Source organism: Nesoenas mayeri, assembly GCF_963082525.1.
Source record: "Nesoenas mayeri genome assembly, chromosome: 2".
NCBI lineage: Eukaryota > Metazoa > Chordata > Aves > Columbiformes > Columbidae > Nesoenas > Nesoenas mayeri.
The window spans coordinates 126,976,753-126,997,302 of NC_137543.1; the positions used below are offsets into that span (position 1 = coordinate 126,976,753).

The 20,550-nt window shown below is 36.2% G+C and overlaps 1 protein-coding gene across 8 annotated transcripts in view; it reads left to right on the top strand.

Moving 5' to 3' along the window:
• Nucleotides 1–20,550, top strand: part of ANKRD28 (ankyrin repeat domain 28) — a gene marked incomplete at its 5' end in the record, with an annotated part of 125,142 nt that overhangs the window by 71,925 nt on the left and 32,667 nt on the right. For 6 of the 8 annotated variants that reach the window (XM_080338824.1, XM_080338823.1, XM_080338825.1 and 3 more), the window contains 5 exons: nt 6,329–6,399; nt 9,300–9,500; nt 10,276–10,363; nt 14,708–14,850; nt 16,171–16,383. In XM_080338824.1, the coding sequence (XP_080194950.1) occupies nt 6,329–6,399; nt 9,300–9,500; nt 10,276–10,363; nt 14,708–14,850; nt 16,171–16,383 (716 nt within the window). Of the gene's footprint in view, nt 1–6,328; nt 6,400–9,299; nt 9,501–10,202; nt 10,368–14,707; nt 14,851–16,170; nt 16,384–20,550 lie in introns of those variants that run through there. The other 2 variants (XM_080338826.1, XM_080338827.1) reach the window with 2 other exon arrangements.

Here is a 20,550-nt window from a genome sequence, read left to right on the forward strand (position 1 = left end):
AATGATGGAAGAAAAGTTTAGACTTTAGTCACGTGAGAATCATAATTAGAAGCATTTTATTTTTTATATTAGTCTGTGAAGAGTCATAACACCAATCACAGTTGTATTTTATGATGTCTCCTTTGCATAATTGCACTGACGTTAATTGTATAAGTAGTTGATGACAAACTACTGAAAAGTAGAAAAGTAAAATAGTTAAGTCTTAAATGAATGTCCAACTTTTTGTTCTTTCCAAGAAGTCCTGTTTAAAAAAATCAAACTCCTCTTTCAGTGAAGTCCTGCATGTGAACTGTTCTGAAGCTTTTTGCTTTATAAAAAAAAAAAAAAAAAAATCATCCTTTCTGTTTGTCCTACTTTTTGTTTTTTAAATGCCATCAGAGTTTATTCTGCAGGCAAGTGACGTGTGAGGAGCAGGACAGATTTGCGTAATTCCAGAATATGTTATTTTGATTAGTAACTTTTTTCATGTTGTTTTCTTTAAAATTCCATAACAGGCTATTGTCGCTTTCACTGAAATCAATGTAATTCATGAAAACAAACATCTGAATTATCTGTTGTTTTCTTTTGAATAGATTTAGTTACTATATTGGATTGATACTTAACTACTAACGCAACACATTTCTGTTTGTTTAACCCAAAATTTTCACTGCATGGAGCTCATTGTACGTGAGCATGTGATTAAACTCAACCTCATTAAGGTTTGGCAGCACGCAAGTTTTTGTTGTGCTTTCCCTCTGGGTCAGCTGGAAAAGTAAGAATTGTGCTGACACTGGAAAACTATCATTACAGTAATAACAGATTTTGGAGGATAGTAAAGACCCTCCAACTTTATTCTACATGTGTTTCTTTCATCTAATTCTGAAGCTACGTAAGTATTAAAAGTCCATGCAATGGCACTCACACAGCTCAGCTGTTGAAAGGCCATCACTGCAAAAATAACAGCCGCATGAAGGTGCCTGTATTTGGGTTGCAGATGTACCCACAGGCCAAAGGCATTTCACAGGGGCTCCTTTCACAGTGACTGTGTCTTTCGGCTGCTTTCTCTTCTTTTGACAGTGATGTTGGTTGCCATTTTTTATTTTGAGATGTCTTAACTTCCCTCTGTCAGCAGTAGCAGTTGCTGTGAAGAAAGTAGCTCTGCTCTTTGGAGAGAGCAAATTAAGTTGACTTATGAAAAGGTAAAAGTGTTCAGAAGCTCGAGGAGTCCGAGTACCTCGCCTTTCTCTCTGAAGCTCGAGGAGGTGGTAGCTGAGATGTGGCAGAAACTATGGAGTTCTGAAATGAAATGGATTTCTTATATTGATAAAGCAGTGAAAATCTGGAGGATGGATTTGACTGGATTGTAGGTTTACTCCTGTTTGTGGCCAGTGTATCTCCATGTGGTTTTGGGTTTTGTTTGGTTTGTTTTGGTTTGGTTTGTTTTGGTTTTAACCCAATAAAAATAAAAACTGTTGAAGCATAGTTGTGGGTGGTCAAAAGATATTCCAATTCTGTCCCTCTTAGGTTTGGAGTTTTTTTTCACTATTCTGTAGATCCCGTACTATGCATTGTAAACAGGAAGAAGTTTTCTCTCAATATGGTCTTATTCATTATTTTTGCAGCAAAAATTTTCCAAGTATCACAAGTTTTCAGTAGGAAATTACTCTGGATTTCTATTACTGATTGCTCCAATTAGTATCTCAAATCTTTTTTTACTTTACAGACTTTTTCTGTACCACCTCCTGAATGTTCACATATTTTTCTATCTAAGGAAAAGTTTTCTTCTCCACATGTTCATTCCGCAGTGTAGTCTGAGAATTTCTGCTTGCCACTTGAAGTATTTCCATGGTCATCTTCTCTAGATAAAAGGTGGAAAAACTTCTTAAGCTAATACTAGCCCTTAAGAAAAAAACTAAATAGAGTCTAATTACCAGCTGGTTATTCTCAGTGATTTATACCTCGGATCTTCCTAATTTCTGCAAAGATCATTCCTAAAATTATTTCAGTATATTAGTTAAGAAAAAGTTTGTTAGCTTTTTAAAAATGCGATCTGAAGATCTTATTTACATCTTTTACTCCTAAATAAACATTTCAGAGCTTCAAAAGAGTCTGTATTGTGTATGTGAATGAAAACATATTTGCTTTATTTGCTTATGTTATGATCTTGTTCAGCCGCTAGCACATCTTGTACAATAACAAAGGAAAATACCATCCTTGACAGGCTAAAAATACAGACTACAAACAGAACAGTGGAAGGCAATTCAGTACTTAAGTCAGTACTGCGAGCAAAGATGAAAATGTCTTGTCAGTTCTGTTGTTGTTTCTTTTCTGAATCTCTTTTCAACTAGTGACACAGAAGTAATGTAACTGCTTTGCTCATTAGTTGTCCAAGGACATTTACAAATAGGACAAGTTCTGGGGTTGGGTAGCTCGGGAGGAGAGTCACAGCCAGAGTTCTTAGGAGGGGAACACAGAGGTGACGAGCTGCGACATGGCTCTATAGAGTTATATGGCACTTTATGGATTAAGGAGGAGGCGTGTGGCTGTTCCTTGCAGCATTTCCTACCCAAGAGGTGGTTGAGATGCCGGCTCTTACTCAAGTCTAAGGATATTGACACCAATGAAGCAGCAACTGAATTGCGGAAACGTACATTCAGGTATTGGTGGCTAATAGCACATTTAAATATGCGATGGCCAGATATGGACCGATATAATTAAAGCTTCCAAGATCATTCTTTAAATCAGTGCCTGTATCAATTTGGAAAATGTGTGTTGGAACATAAATTTGCTAAAAGTAAGCACCACTGAGTTTCACTGAGATTTTCAGTAGCTTCTGTACTAGATTTATTAAATAAAACACCTCTTTCTAATTGTCAGTCTTGTGAATACAACTTTGCAAAATAAAACATAAGATTCAAGGAGGAGGGAAGAAAAATATGCAATACTTCTCTCTCTACCCCACCATCCCGCACCTTTTTGCAGAGCATAAATCCTACTTTCATATTTGCCTAGATATGTAAACTTACTAGACTGTACTATTAAAGCTATTGATGAAACAGAAGATGTTTCAGTTTAGTGCACCAACATGGAAGAGTAAGTTGGTTTGTTTGGAAGGTGCAGTTTTAGGAGAGTGTTATGTCTTAATCAGTTCTTAAGTTCAAGCAAAGATGATGGGTACTTGTGTTGCAGTATTGGATTTGATATCTCTGGCAAGCCCCCAAATCCTTTTCCTACAAGCTCTACGGCACTAAAAGAATTGAAACATGAGAAATTTTACATGAAACAAATGAAATATTTGAGCAGTTTTAAAAAACATGTTAAGACCAGGCCCCTGAAGTCTGGAAGATCCAGTGAGGTGGGGTTTTTAGTTGTTTGCTTTATTCTTACAAATTGGGGATACAAACATGCTGCACTGTGTTTTGAAAGAGCAAGCTGCTGCATAAGTGGCATTTGAAGGTATTTGAAATGTGAGAAATGCCCTGGTTAACACGTCAGCAAGTTGAGCTCCACAGAGATAATATTGCATTGGCGGTGTTGTACAGTGAATTATGTACATACATGTGTTCAGACTGTCTTTAAGCAAACCACAAAGCAGATCATCTTTAAGCAAAAGATTTTCAGTAACACCGTAATATCTTTTCTAACATTTATCTGCAATGATCTGGAGTAGAGTTTAACCCAAGAGGATGGAGGCTGTAAACTTCTTCACTGTTGCATGGTAGGAGTGCAGTAGATTTGAGGGGGCTTTATGTCTTGTGGAGAGCATCTGAAGAGGGGGGAGTAATGCTAATATTTTCCCCAAATCATGTGCTAGGGAGTAAAGAACAGCCTGGAGGGGGATTATGTCCTCAGATACAAGGCTGTTTGGAGAAGCTATTTTATGGAATGTTAATCATTCTTGGCAGCATGCCTTCTTGTGGAAATTTAAGGGGGAAGTATCTCTATGTTAATTTAGAATATTATTTTGTTTAACATATCTGTAGCCATAGTTCTCCTGATTCACACATTAGTAGTGCATATGCATTTTTGGTAGTATACTTATTCTGATAATTACTTTAAAACTTTGTCTTTCTAACAAAACTCCTTTAAGAGTTGTTTGTTGTGGGGGAAAAACAAGCTTTGTGGTTCGTTCTTAGGTAAGTCCATCACAAACTGAGGTGTTTTGTCAAAAATCAGCCTTGTTTCTTTCCTTTGTCAGAGAATCTACAAATCTTTTGTGCATTTGACAAGTTAACTTATTTTAGCATTTACATACTACACTCTTTTAAGTGTGGGATGTGCTAGACCTAGGCTTTCTTGCTTCTTTGGGTGGAAGGTCACTTATGGCCTGGGGGCAGATACTGTGTTCATTTTGTTCTTTTGAGAGGACCATGTTACTTTTAGATATCACATCAAATTCCCTTAGGTGTTTCTTTGGCTGATGCTGATTTCCTTTTTTACCAAAAACAACAAACACTTTCAGATTTTCTTTTCCTTTAATCCTAGCAAGTTTGATTAACTTACCCACTGGGAAAACCTTTTGTATGGTATCTTTTTGGATTTATTCCTGTTCTCTTCTGATACATTTTTTAGGCTGTTAAGGTACCAGAGATATCAATGAATGATAAAAAACCTATAAACACAGCTTGGACTCTAAGCATATTTTCCCTAGAGCTTCGGTAACTGCTGCTTCCTTGGAGTGGGAACGTGCATTTCACCCCTTCTGCTGCTCTTGGTACTTCTCTTGTCTCAGCCTTCGTCACCTGGCTGGATCTGACCTGACCTCAAATCTTGCAAATACTTTTTCCTGAGGAAAATCAGGGTGATGATTAGTGACCTAGTAACTCCCTTAATTCCTTTAAAACACTTCAAAGACATTTGTATTGTAAATTAGAAATAGGAAATCAGACTTTGAAAGTCTTAATTCCTTGGGTTTTGGCTGTAGACATGAAGTAAGGTGGAGCTTAGAGTACCATTTTGGCCTTTATTTTTGTCTTGTCTGCTAAAACCAAAGTGTGACTAACAGTACTCCAGACAATCAGGAATTGCAGATACATTTTAAATACATGGATTAGAATCTCACTTACTGACCATTCAGGTTATTGTCTTTTGGGGAAGGATTACCAAAAATCCTAAGACATTTCTGGTGACTTTTAGGATCCTCAGATTCTTTTTTTGCTTGAGTGCTGTGCAGAATTTGATACAGTACATTATGTTATGACACGTGATATGATGTAGTACACTAGGTCCGTATTATAGTTGACAAAAGTACATATTTATTATTATAAGGTTAAGGCTCTTAAACTCTTGTTAGATTGTGGGGTTTTCATATGGATTTGGACTTTCTTCCTGTTCGTTCAAACTTGTTTTTCAAAAACTTTTGAACTTGGAAAATAGTCTGACACCCAAAGCTTCTGAAATTTGCATAAGAGGGAGATCCCTGAAATTGGAGCCAGTAATTAGACCTCAAGTTCTATCTGATGCTTGGAAGACCCAGTGTTAAAGTGGGAGTTTGGATGCAACATCAGCTTCCATGTTGCGTTCTTAAGCCTCAAAGAAACTGATTAACTTGCAAAACTGAGTTCATTTTTTTTGTTTGCTTAGTATATACAACCACGATTTTGTACAGACTATGTCGCTTGGTCAGGCTGTTCAGCTGGACTGGGAGAGACTTCTTTGCTGATGCAGGTCTTGGATGAAAGTACCTTGTCTCTCAGCTGAGCATCCTGACCAGCAGCCAGTTTGACAGCTTGTGTCTTACTGCCCTTCCACCCTTTTCTGTTCTTTGCATAGAAAAAATTAAAGTTGATTCTGACATAACAATACTATGTTTAGCCTGAGAAGTTAGTACGCTCTGACCATGTAGCACTAATTTTACTGTGTGATATCATATGTTGCTCTATGAACTCTTTCCAACAGCATTTCCAAATTATTTTTCCAAAAACATAACACTTTTTTGTAAGCTATCACAACTCTGTAAAATTTCAGCACTTTTCAAGTAGAGATGGCTAAACTTCCACTCAAGGTATGAAAAAGCTAAGGTTATATACCCTCAATTTTTTAAGGAGTATTTCAACTATAGTGGCTAAGTATGAGATTTCTGGTGCTGAATGAAGGCAAGGAGTCTGTCTTTCTTACCAAACAGTCTTTTTTGTGCCTTTGGAAGTGCAAAAGATTACCTGGTATTAAAAGATGAGTGTAGTTTAATGAAAGAGTATTATGGGTGCAATGTTAAAAGAATTTCATCAAAGTGTGGACTTCAGCTGGAGAAAAGACTGTCCTCCAGTAGTTCTATCTCTGTAGTTGAAAATACTTTAAGTATTTCTGTAAATATATAATAAATTTCTATTAATCTTATTTTTTGTTACAGGAGCTAGAGTTAATGCCAAAGACAGCAAATGGTTGACTCCTTTACACAGAGCTGTGGCATCTTGCAGTGAGGTATGCTATTTTTTATTGCTTTGTACTAAAATAAGAATCTCAAATTACCTTCTGTTCTTTGTTCAGTTTTTAAAAAGTGAAACTACTCCAAATGTTTGGAAGTGCAGAACAGTTTTACATCAATTCGTTCAGCCTGTTGAGGGTATGTGTGTGTGTGCATCCTCTCGGGCACGTGCCTGAGTAGGAAGAAAGAGGGAAAACTATAAACTTCCAGTTCTGAGCTTTGCTCTCTGCCACTTCCCTAACAGAGGTTTCTGCATGCAGGGTTCTCGAGTCCAGTTCACTTCTTTTAAGGTAACCAGAATGGTTCAGCATGAAGGAAGTAGAGATGAACCAAGATTTAGTACAGCTTTTACAGCATGATCTTCGCATTTCTTAGGTTTTTTTACATGCTTGTCTGTTCAGGCATTGAAGAAATAACAGCTTCTATAAGGCCTGCAAACTTTTTTTTTTTTTTAAGCAATTAATGAGTAATGATAGTATTGAAAATCACTTTAGAAGTTATAAATTAAATATGTAGAAAGTGTTTTGAAGTCTACCAGTTACACAGTTGTGAGGATATAGTAATGTAAGAAATGAGTTTACTGTTGTTCCTTGGTTGTTGATGTCCTAATAAAAATTTTAAATGCCTGTAGAAGATCAAAACAAACGGAGAAATGCTGAGCTTGTTATGTGGAAAAGTTTATGCAAAACTGTTTCCTTTGAGATCGTGCGTCAAATTGATGCTCATTTCAGTATGTCTAGAAAAAAATGGTTTTTAAACATTCCATGTACATTTTTGTTTGAGAAGATGGAATTGAATATTTTGGTTTTGATGAGTGTTGAACTGAAAGCATTTGATCCACAAACTATCTAAATAAGCCTTTTTGCTTTTGAATTCCCTGGATAAATCATAATATTTTGTCACCAGCACTAATAGCTAAGTTACATGGAGATTGTGTTATTCAAAACAGAGCTTGAAAATGAATCTTCGAAGGATGCCTTATTCCCAAATGCTATTTGTTCTTCTTGAGGCGTTTTTAAACTGCTCCTTTGGGAGCTGCCCAAAGAACCAAACAGTGCATCCTCCAGAGCTGAGGAACAATAAAAGCTCCTTATATCAGTAGAACTTGCAGAGTGGAGCGCTGTAGACAAACCACACCTCAGTGATAACTTCAAGAAATGCAACTGTGGTCATACTTTTTTAAATGGGTCAGATTTTTAAAAAAATGTTGACTAAAGGCAAACAACACATGCAGACCAGTCAGACTAATTGCCCAAAGGCAATGATAGGTGCTTGTCAGAATTTTCTGTTTATAAACACAATAAGTCGTCGGAGTCCATATACATGGTTGGTACATGTAGGCACTTTTCCAGCTCACAGACATACATGGGTTTGGGGCATTAGATGAAAAAAGCCGTAATGAAAAAGTGCTTGATAAGTATTTCCATAAAACATCTGGACTTACTCTTGAAGCAAGGACAGCTGCAATTAAACAAGGGCATTGAAACATGCAAAATAGCTGGAATTATCGATTTAGCTGTTGACAGCACAAGTTCAAGCAACTTCATGTCAAGAAGATTACACTCCAGGCCTTTATATTTGTGTGTCTGGTGTACTTTGCCAGAAAAAAAAAAGAAACCCTAAGCAAATTCACTACTTCTTGAAATTCATTAATGCATATATACATAAAAATATAAGATATGTTATTTTTATACTAGTACTATGGTGCTTCCATCTACAAAAAAGGTAATAACTGTTCTAAACTTTCCTTCTTCTGGTTATGTTTTTTCTTAATATTTGGTTTAAAAAAGGCACAAGTTCAAAATATTGATTTTTTTCAAGTAGTAGGTACTAAATCTGCTTAAGTTTCTTAGACAATAGAAGAGATATTCTGTTTCTCTTTTAAATTGCAAGCCTGTAATGCAGTATTTTCACTTTTATGTTCATATTTTCTTTTTTATTGACAGTAGAAGAATTTTAAATATACTTTATTGTAATCAAGAGAATCAAGTGTTAGTTGGCATTCTGCTCGTAGCTGTGAATAATACTTAGCTATTATACCATAAAATTTCCTGCAACTACTTCTGCTAACATGTATTAAGTTGGAAGTGCCAACCATTTATTTGTGTGCTCAGAGTTTGAGTTGGAAGTCACTGAAAGCAATTAGTAAATTGTAGGAAGGTCACAGAGTTGATGTAAAATGCAGTATTCCTTGTCATGTTGACATGACCAACAGATTTTTTTTTTAATGCATTCCAGTTGTGTATATGTATTTTCATGGGATTTGTGCACCTTGTTTTAAGAATTACAGTCTTACTTGTCAAATTTTCACAGCTCATACATTTAACAAAAGAAAATGAATAATCTTTTTGTGAGGTGGAATTCAGTGGAACATTTTGAAATGGTTTTTGGGAGTTTTGCAACAGTATATGTTGAAACTTTTTGTGACCACGCTCTGTTTTATCGCTGGTTCTTTAAATATACATTTAATAAGCTGTTCTTCTTGTTGCCATTTCTAGAGTTGGACAGTTTGAAAATTTTGCTTGGCAAATTGATGAAAATGCATTGTGAGTTCATAGTACTTTACTAATCCCTAGCAATGGAAGGAATCCTAAGGAGGTTTATTAAGCTTTGGAAACTAGTTGTAATGACAAAACAATTTGCCAGCCAGCTTAATGAACTGGATCAAAGACCTGGAAATGGTTGATTCAGTTGAATTCTGTGGGGAGTGTATTGCTTATATTCTTGAGAACGTCCCCAAATCTGGATTTATGGTAAAGCACAAATCCCAAAATGTAAGACGATGTTTATGAAAGAACAAATTGCAAATAGTTCTATTCCATTATACTGTCCTTGAATTTAAAGTTGGCATTTAAATCTTTATTCAGTGGCTTGTTGTTTTTGTGAATGCTTTCAGGACGCTGTTCAGGTGCTGTTAAAGCATTCAGCAGATGTCAATGCTCGTGACAAAAACTGGCAGACACCCCTACATATAGCAGCTGCAAACAAAGCTGTGAAATGTGCTGAAGCTTTGGTGCCTCTCCTGAGCAATGTAAATGTGTCTGATCGAGCAGGCAGGACGGCCTTGCATCATGCAGCCTTCAGTGGACATGTCGAGGTAAGAGTTATTTTTCTTAGCTTGTTTCCCACTTATCCTTATGTCTCTCACATTTCTCATGTTTAGTTTCTTGGTTAAAAAAATACTGTTTCCTCCATCTCCTCAAAAAATCCAACTCCTCTTGTATTTGAATTGACTTTTGTATGCATCTGTGTACAGAATGGTTGTGAAAAATACTTGTTTACATCATTTAATAGGAAGGTTATTACAGCATTCACCTTTCTTAAGACAAGCAAATTTGCCTGAGTTAAATGGAGTTAAAATAATAATAGATAAATCGAAAATGGAAAAAAGAAGATATTTTTCCGTTCAGTAGATAGTGAACATCTGGAATCTGTTGTCACTGAAGTGTGGAGGAAATACATGCAATAAGCACTAACTCACTAGTTTTCAAACCCTGAAATATGACTACTGAGGCATCCCTATTGTAATTGTGTATAGGTGACTGGAGACAAATTGACCATAGGCTTGCTTTTAGTGACTACCTTTAGTGAATCCCTTAGTAATGACCTGAACATTTCAAAGATTCCACAGATTTGCCATATTTAACTTGGAAATGTTTTTGTTGACATTGAATTCTGTGTTCCTTACAGCCACTTGATTATTGCTGCCAAGGTGGGCAGCCAGTTTTTTAAAGTTTTTGGAATATTCAGAAAACAACACATTTAAATCCTTTGAAAGTGCATGTATTTCCTCACCCCCTGATGATTTTTTTTTATCTAAGCATAGTTTTCCATTATTAATAGAGGATTTGTTTTCTTTCTGTTTATCTCAGATGGTCAGCTTACTGTTGTCTAGAGGGGCCAATATTAATGCATTTGACAAGAAAGACAGGCGAGCTATACATTGGGCAGCATATATGGGTATGTACGTATTTCATTTCATTACCGTTCTGGTAGTAAAAAACCTAAATCACCTTATGTTTAGTGGTTTTATGTATTTCTAGGAAAAACATTCACATTATAAACATTGAGGTTATCTGTGTTTCTGCCAGAAAACCTTTATTAGTGTACTTCAAATGGCCTTGTAAATGTGCTTTTGTGCTGAGAAAGTCAATTTGTTGGAAAAAGAAAAACAAGGTGAGTAATTTTGTCCTTTTTTAAAAAAAGGAACTATGTTGCTCCGTCAGCAGGAGTCTAATGACAGGAGAAAACTTCTGCAATAATGCTATATTGAAAGTAAGCAATTAATACAAGGGGCACCTGAAACAAAGGGTTGTTACACCAGCTTTAAGAATTGTATTTCAAAAGAAGAATATCTCATCTCTAAAACTCCAAATTCCTAACTTGCAATTCTTACTCCAGGAGTGGATAATTATTGTTCTCATGGTGCTGATCAATGCACTGGCAGTACTGTCAGAGTGAAGTACTTCTTTGGCTTTTATGAGACTTTCAAGTTATTAAGTGGTAGGAGTGGTTTTGTTTAGCATATCTGTTATAAATAGTAGAGCTTTGTATCTCAAGCTTCATTTAAAATATGAGCAATATAAACTGTTGGAAGGTGAATAATAGAAAATGCAGATTAAGAGTTCTTGGCTGACACTGACCGACTCCTTAGCTCTGGCTAATTGCTGTGTTTCTAAGTAATTCACATGTAAATGCTGATTATCATTGCAGAATATGTTGTACCTGTTCAGAAGCCAACAAACATAATGCATCTTTTAACTTCCAGGATATGTCTAGAAATGCCCTTGAACACATGCAGTGTGTGTTGTACGTTAGCAGTGAACAATTACGTTTCAGTATCAATTTCAGGAAGAAGCCAGTTGAGATGATTCCATGGTCTTGATTGTTATTCAGTGTTTTAGCTTATTGCTTCATAATTTCACCCAGCCGAGGGAGAAGAAATAAAAGCAGTAGCATCAGTACTGTAATAATCTGCATGCCTGGGAATTTCTTTGAAGGTGAAATGGGGGAAGAAAACTTCATTAGATGTATTTTTTTCTGTTTCGTTTTGATGGTCTGCGTTTTCTGAATTTTTAAATTCTCTGCAAGATACATACCTGTATATAAGATACCATCTTACAAAACTTACAGAGAAAAAGAGTCAGGAAGATAACGTGGTCATATTCTTTATGGCAGCTTTTTTTGCAGAGGTGATCTAAAGATGTGAACGTTTTTATTCCAGTTGTAAAAGGAAAATATTACTTGGAATGACTGTCTTGGTGAAAAGCTTTATATATAGGCTTTATAAAGAAGCACCTGGTGTTTTTGACAGACATTTAAGTTAATGTACAAGGAGCAATACTGTTCCTTCCCTAAGTAAAATAAACTAATTTTACTGTGTCTGGTATCAAACAAAAAAATAAACATGCATAAACTGGGAAATTACATGGACTCATTATGCTGACATCTCCAAGTCTGACATCTCTGCCTTGGAGGTCTGATCTTAGGCAAAATGCCCCTCAATATGTAGTTTGCTATGAATGCTCAGGATTAAGAATGAGAGAATTACTTACAAATTCGCATAATGCTTTGCAATGTGTGTGTGTTGGGGTTGGTTCTTAAAAACAGACTTAAGGTTGCTAATTAAACATGTTTCTCATCTATGATTCAATGGCATTGAGTATTCTATATAATGGGTTTGGAGTTGTTACAGTTATCCAAGCAATATTTCCCAGTCTTGCCACATAAGACCAAATGGAAGCAGTTACTTAAAAGTGGAAGTAAAATTTTAAACATCTCAGCAGTGGTAAAAATTATCTTCTCACAAACACCCGTATTCACACAAAAGTGGAATTAGTAACTGTTGTCTTTGCACAGCTCTGTGTTTTGGGCCAACTTCATATCAGTCTTATGTCCCTGACAACACAGGTCTGAAATAATGTGGTAGCAATGTAGAATAAGGCTGTGACATCTGTATGTGAAATGCTGAAAAGAAAAACAGGACCCTGTTGAGTTCTCTTCAGAGGAAGAGACTTGAATGTGCCAGTGAATTATGAAGTGAGCGTCACAGTATTAATACTCTAACATATAATTTGAAGCTGTATGATACTTCACTTCAACTACTGATACTAGTACTTAAAACCAACAAGTTAAGGAACAGTCTTCATTATTGATCCAACGTTCTTTCTGATATTTTGTATTAGGATTTTGTAACCTACTTACTTGTGCAAAGCAGTGTCTGCTACAGGCTGTCCAACCACCTTACTCAAGGTTATTATTTACAAAATGTTGTTGAATGAAACTTGTGCATGAGATGGCAGAGACAGAGATATTTTCTGGCTTGTGCTCACCTAGATGAGTGAAGAGTCTTCTGTTTTTCAGATAGGCTACATTTATTTGCATTTCCATCAAGCCTATTTCATGGGCTTTTAACAGGAAACTCTGTTAATGAACAGTGTTTGGGTGGAAAAAATGTAATTTATCTGATGTTGATCAACCTGAATAGCCTTGCAGACAATAGAGCAGAAAAGGCTTTTAAAAGTTTTCCAACAAGGAAAAAAAAAAAAGCGACGTTTTCTTTCACAATTTAGAGCCATTTTCCACTGCTCCAATTGTTTGAAGAAAGCCTTAAAGCTTTTCCACCATTTAAAATCGACCATAGGAAAAAAAAAAAAAAGTTTTGCTTTTCGTCAGTCTACTATAAATAACTTTGTAGGGTTATATCCATTGTTTCCCTTCCTTCCTGCTTTCCCCCGGCTCCATCGCTGTCCAGCTGTGAGGCTGCAACTCACAGGGACTCCATCCTATCCCATCCCATCCCTGCGTGTCAGTGGATCAAGGTGTCTCCTCGGCGCTTCACGTACATTGCGCTTCTCTTTTCAGTGTCTTCCGCTGATCACTGCTTGCCTTTTCAGTGCAGGTCAGGGATTTTTTTGGTGTTTTTATATTTCTCTTTAAAGTCATTCTGCCATTGTTCTGTTCAGCATCTCTCTTGCTTTCACTGCTTTCAATACCTACTGGACTTCTGCTTCTCATATAGGGCTTGTTTTCATTCTTGTCCTGTTATGTTTGGATCAGAAGATGCATATCATGTTTTCATTTCTCTTTCTCTTCTTTCCTTCACTACTGAAGTAATTCAGAAGCGCAGTATTGCAGCGCTTCACATTGCACTGGTAAACTCTTTGTGTTTCTGGTCGGTGTAGCTTCAAGGAGGGCTATTTTGTATGTTATTGGGCATGCAGCATAAAATGGGTATCATGGTGACTGGTTATCAGAACAGCTTTGTCTGTGTTCCTTTGGGTGGACACTGTTGAAACTTTTGCAAATTCTCTCAGTCATTGGAAAAGGAAAGACTCTCACTTTTTTTGAAGCATTTAAACTGAAGGCTGGATTTGATACTTGTATGTCTGACAGGACAAGCATAAGTATTCAGTGTGCTCCTGACTGCTTTTTAACTAAGGTAAAGGTGTCACTTGAAAGGTAAACCGATTAATTCCACGTCTGTCTGTATGGGTCAGCTACAAAGGTGGAGCACTAAATCTATCATGGTCTATTATTCTGACATTTGCTGTGATTATCTTTGTGTTTTCAGTGATTGACTTGTTTGGCAGTTTCTTCCCAGGGACTTAGGACAATAGTTGATGCTTCCAAAAGCCGACAGTTCCTCAAAAGTCTGAGTCAGTTTTGAAAGTAGAGCTTTACTAAATCCAGTATGATTTGGGTCACTATCTTAGAGGCTTTCCAAATAAAAGAAGTTGGACTGGGATGGGGGGGAGTAATACATTTTTATTTAAAAATATAATATTTTCTTCTTTTCATGTTTGTGAATTTTTTAATTTTAAGCTGAAGGCCTTAAAAACCTTAATAGGCATGTTTGCAGTGGAGATGAAGGTGGAAGACCAACAGTCATATTCTCTCTCACGTTGTTAACAGAAATTTGCAATAGTTGTTTAATAATTACAGTTATTTGACCTCTCTAGTTCTCAAATCTACAAAAGAAAATCCTCCTGTGTCAGCAGAAGACGAGATTTTTTATTTTTTTTTAATATACAAGATTATATTTGCAGTATAAATACTAAGATTAAGTATAAATACTAAGATTTATCAGAGGGATATGTGGAAATACTCTCTTCTGGAGATTAATATTTTATGTTGCTTTTATAGTTCATGATACAACTAGAGTGCAAGAACAATTCTTTATTTTCTAGATAAGGTGCAAATGAATAATGTTTGTGTAATAACAATGGTACAGTTATTAAGTTTGTAAACTTGTACTAGTTGATATAAAATGCAGCTTCATTCTTTTTGTCTTTGTTTTTCTAGGTCATATTGAAGTTGTGAAATTACTTGTGACCCACGGGGCTGAAGTGACATGCAAAGACAAGAAATCATATACACCCTTACATGCTGCAGCATCTAGTGGGATGATCAGTGTGGTCAAATATCTTCTAGATCTTGGAGTTGATGTAAGGAAGACTAAAATAGAGTCATATGTGTTTATTTGTTGTTCAAAATGCTCCCGTTAGTATTGTAGCACACTGTTTAGAGGCAGGTTATGGCATAGTGAAAATAGTATTTCCAAATTTCTTAATTCACATGCTTTTTTTGCTAGAAAACCTCATGCTGTCAAGTAACCTAAGAGCACTGCAGGTTTTGCACAGTTATTTGGAAATTAATTTGTATTTAACAGGTTTTTTGTTCATTTGGTATTTCTTAGTCTTAGTTCATTGGACTGGAACTCAGGAAATAGGAATTCCGTTCCTAGCTTTGCCACACAGTCCTTTTTGAACTGCAGGAAATTAAAGCCTTTTGCTTCAGCTACTTGTAAAATATAGATGTTATTGACTTACTTACACCACATAAGTTTTGGAAAATACTGAAAATTGTGAGAAACGTCAGTACTGCAGTAAGGAAGGCCATATTAATATTGAAATGCAAACTAAAGTAAAAGGCTGTACTGTACCTGCATGTAGAAGTGTGTTAACAAAACACTGTGAAACTGTAAAAGTAGTCTACATTGTACAGCGTATTTTAGTCTTACAAAGCTGGAGAATGCTGCCAAAGATCTGTCTTGGGAAGGAGATCAGAATTCAGTATTGTGTTGTGCACAACAACACATTCTACTTCTATACGCTCCCATGCCTCTTTGCCTACCTCTCCCCTCTTCCCCACCCCCCGAAAAAGGAAAATATGTACTTCTATGTACTTCAGAGTCTTGTTTGGTTTAGATGTGGTTTTAAATTTTCTAACTTGGAGATGTAAACAGTGGTACCTCTTGTAATTCATTAGTGAAGCGTGTGATTGCATTTCAGAAGTAGCTCATAACTAAAACTCCTGTTATGCTCAACCTGCAGGTTCTAAATAACATTGGGAAGTCTGCCTGCGTGTATATAAACACACTATATCTGGGAGTTCTAAATTTAAATGCCTAAAACTTATTCTGGTGAGACTCAGGTCCTGTGACCTCTGTTTTTAATGGACATTTTTTAATGACGTTTTTTCCGTATGTGTGTTCTGTCAAGTTGCACACAGGAAACTGGTGCGGAGACAATAGGAGGAGGTTGGCTCACTTGTAAAGCAATTGGACTCTTCCCTGCTACACACTTGTTGATCAAAGCACTACATCCAGTAGTTGCTTTTATATTCTAGATTTGAAGAGTTCCAAAATCTAGCAAAGAAGTTGTCTCATGACATGACATGACATTTTTCTTTGTCACAATTAAATGCGGCAGTAATACAGGTTTTTGCCTACTAACTAATCTTTTTGTTTTTTTTTTCTTTGGTAGATGAATGAACCAAATGCCTATGGAAATACTCCCCTCCATGTAGCTTGCTACAACGGGCAAGATGTTGTAGTGAACGAACTCATAGACTGCGGTGCTAATGTAAATCAAATGAATGAGAAGGGTTTTACGCCTTTGCACTTCGCTGCTGCATCAACACATGGAGCATTGTGTTTAGAGCTTTTGGTCTGTAACGGAGCAGATGTGAATATGAAGGTAGGTGAATCCAAAGCCATACATTCACTCTTAAAGATGCAGTACATCTTTATCAGAGGTAATTTTTCAAAACAATTGTTACAGTAGCATTTTAGAAGTTCCCATTGATTAATGGAGTTCTTCCATGAGAAGTACAATAGAAAAAATGAGCCAGTATGTTGCTTCAAGGAACTTGATCTGGATCTGAAAACCTCAAGAGGAAGTAGTAAATACCCAAAAGGATAAAGAAGAAAGATCACAATACTGTCTGGTCAATCTTGATTATATTTTAACGTCAAAATTACACATAATTTGTCTTCCCTAGTCTATCCATATGAGTAAGGGCAAATCATATGGAAAAATGCAAAATAACTTGTTATTCTTATAAGTAAGCAGCATTAATGAAATCAAGGATATTTCAGAGAAATGTGTATGAACAGCCTAATTACTGGAGCAGTTGACGAGCTGATAATGTAAGATCCTAAAATCTGACTAATAAGGAAGAGTTGTGACGGATGTATTAATAATAGAAAGGTAAGTGGATTAGGCCAGTGGAAAGTCTTAAACAGCTGGTCTTTTAATTACTTCAGCAAAACTTTGTGAACAGAGTCAGTATACATTTTATATCTCCGCTTGGTCACAAGTCTTTGGGTGCAGAATATTCCTTACAATCTAGTCTTTGTGTGGGTAGGATTTCTAATCCACAAAAGCATAAAAGCAAACTATCACCTACATCTTTTATGATAATCTCAAGTGTGTAGGGTAAGGTCTTGAGATGTGAGACCTCCTGTTTTGTGTTAAGTTGATTTTTACTCTAGTAATGAATACTCAACTGTGTTCAGAAATATTCAGTGGCAGGAACAGGTATATTGAAAGCTTTCACACTGGTGGGAAGTGTCAAACAGGTGTGTGATATGAAGAGTCCAAGTGTTCTTCTTATGAAATACCTAATTGTCTGTATTGTTACCCTCATGTGGTAGGAAGAGAATTACCTATCCTTTTGTTTCTTAAAATAAATACATCTGTTTAATAGAGTTATACCTGAATTTAAGTGCAACCTAGGTAAGACGTGAATATTAGAATAGCTAACATTTCTGTTAAAATTGTGGTGTTTGTGGCTTAATTCATGTAGGATATTCACACTGATTTTTAGCCAACTAAATCTAAAACACAGTTTTAAATTGTTAGGTCAAAATCTGTAGCCCACTGAAAATTTGGGAGTAATTTAAAAATAAGCTATTTAATGTGGAAAAGTCTTAGATGTATGTTACTGCTTGCTTTTATATATATTTAAACATGTAACTAATTTATTGAAAACATATTTAAAGTCAGTTGTGGAAAAATTCATCACTCAAGTGCCCTGGAGAAGTAAGGAGCTGTGCTACAGGGTTTATTGCCAGCTTGTCCCAAAATACACAGGTCACAGTCCGTTTATTTTTGTTGGCAGTTTTCTGCTCTGCTTGATGTCCCAGGCTGGGTATGACTGAGGGTGTAGCCTTACAGAGCTGACTTCTGTCCCACATTCTTGAAACATCATTTCTCAGTAATTTATGTTCTGTCATGAAAATAACCCCACAATGTTAAATATCCTAATGATTATGTACATATGTTACTTAAAAAAAAAAAAATAAGAACAGAAGAGAAACATAAATATTACCAAGCAAAGAATTACTGGTTTTCTATATGCTGGGCTCCAAGGGCTCATGAATTTGTGAATATTTCTCATATAGAAGAAAGAAGGGGAGGGGGCTTCATTTCAGAAAGAGGTACAACAAGTGATGGTGGTTGGAGGTCTTTTGTCCCTTTCTTTTCAAGTGGACCTTAATTGTAGGTTAGGGATGAAAATGTAAAACTTCTGACATTCTGTTAGGGTACTTAAACACTGTTAAAGATTACTATAATCTTTCTTTTTGAACTTAAAATAAGAATCTTTGTTTTACATATGGTATAGACTGTAGATACTGACTACACTTAGTCAGTTATAACACTAAGTAACCTTAGAAATTGTGCAAAGAATGGCAAATATCTTCAAAGTGACTGGCAAAGTCCCTGAATTCTTTGAAGTTTGTAATGTGGGTGAATTCTTGCTTGAAGGTGACAAAAGAAGTTTTAACATCTGAGAGAGGTATTGTTGCTTCCTCCCATTCAATTTTAAGTTACAGGATCCAAAGTATAGATTTGTCCGTTTCTGTAACTTAAAAGAAAAAAACAATCCTTAGAAGATTTAGTATGGGTAAACCCAGGTTTTCTCTTAAGCTTACTCTGACATGAGATAAACATTTTTTTCTGGAACATGATAGTGATGGGGCTGGGAAATGCAGCCTGAAGCTTATCAGAGAGCTGAGGATTTCAGCTGAAGTCTAAGAGCTTAGTAAACTTTTGACTAATGAAGTTAGCCTGCTTCAGAAGAAAATGTCTTTACAGTGGAAAGGGTTAGTATCTTTAGCTAGGGGTTGGCTGGAGTTAAAATGCGTTGGGTAAGTATCAAAACTGTTAAGTGCAAAATTAAGCAAGTAGAGTTGTGAAGGGATTTTAAGCAATTAAAGCTTGAAAGCAGCATTTATCCCCTGTTTCTGTACCAACATGTGTCTCTGTCGTAATTTTGTCTGTGGCATTTTTGTGGATTTACACCAATATGGCTGAATTTGGCCCATGAATTTGCACCAGAAGGTGTGAACAGCCTTACTTTGTATATGAAAACTTACGGCTTGCTCTTTGAAAAGTGCGAGAACTGAGGCAAAATAAAATTGTTTCTAAGTCAACCTCTGCTTCTCTGGAAAAACCTGTAACGATAAATCTTGGATTTAATCAGAAGAACTATCCCTAAAAATAGCAAAGGAAAATTGAATTAAAATACCTTGTGTAGCTAAGAATAATTGGTAGATTTAAAATGGGATGCTTTCAGAATATTCTTACTATGTATTTCTTGACACCAAGCCTATTTAGTTTCCAAATACTGAGGCTGAATTTCAACATAGTTCTTAAAATTATTATAAGATCTGTTTTTCATCATAATTCTGTTGCTTGTGTAATCTGATTCAGTAGTTCCCTCCCATGTGCAGCCCTTTCTGTGATTTTAGAGGTAGCAGAGTGGGTGTGGATGGTAATCAGGGTGCAGAGTAGCCAGAACTTACTGAGGATTTTCTGCTGTGGATGAACTAGTGGGGAGAGCAAAAGGGAAAATCTCTCATTCTTGGTGGCACATGGAGGATAAGTGCTTGTGCGTTTCTGTGGATACTGACCTCATCTCAAGTAGGGAATATGTTGCAGAAGATAATGGAACACTAGAAATATGTTATATGCTTTTTATCACCTCTGCAGGCAGAGGATGTCATTCCGATCTTGGTTTTGTAGCTTTGTCGTCATCCATGTAGCACTGTAGAACAGTGAATCCTGTTAAGTATTGCTCATTACTGCAGCAGTCTCTCCTCACTATTCAGAGTTTCCATGCATGGAAGAACACATTGAAATTAGTATGTAATGGGACAGTATTAATTGTTTTATGGGGCCCCTTGCTGCTTGAAAATTCAATGACCTAAATAGAAAAAGTATTTTACTTCCACTGGCGATACTAGAACATAAGAATTGTTGCTAGGGGGAGATTTCGCTGTGAGGAATACTGTGGCATGATAGACCCACATTTCCGCTGACGCCCAGTAAAGCTCAGTAGTCAGAGTAGTTAATATCTGAGTAATCACATGATAGAAAACCTTGTGCTATGTGTTAATTCTGTCTAATAGCAATTACTGTTCTTAGCAAATTTTGTATGATCGTAAGTCTTTTGTGGATATGTTTTCTCTAATGATATAGGGGATACGAGTGATTTCTGTCATATTTCCACAATTAATTAAGTTTCAGTAAAGAGAACAAAAGTTATCAGCAGCCTATAGCTATTCTATCATATGCTCTGATTCTACCTGATCTCGCAAAATCAGGCAGCTGTAGTTAACTTAATATTTAGATAGAAGACCTTAAAGGCATAAAAAAGGGAAATGAAAGCAGAAGTTTTGAAGGTACCTCCTTGCTTATGCAGTCCAGCCTCCTGGTACCTCGGGAAACAGTACTTTGCTCAATAAGTAGAGCCTTGCTGTTTCATTGCTTAAAGAACTCTTTGACTGCTGGTTCTGATTGTGTATATCCTTTCCTAGGGATGATGTCTAAGAAGGGCATTCTGAATGCAATCCTTTC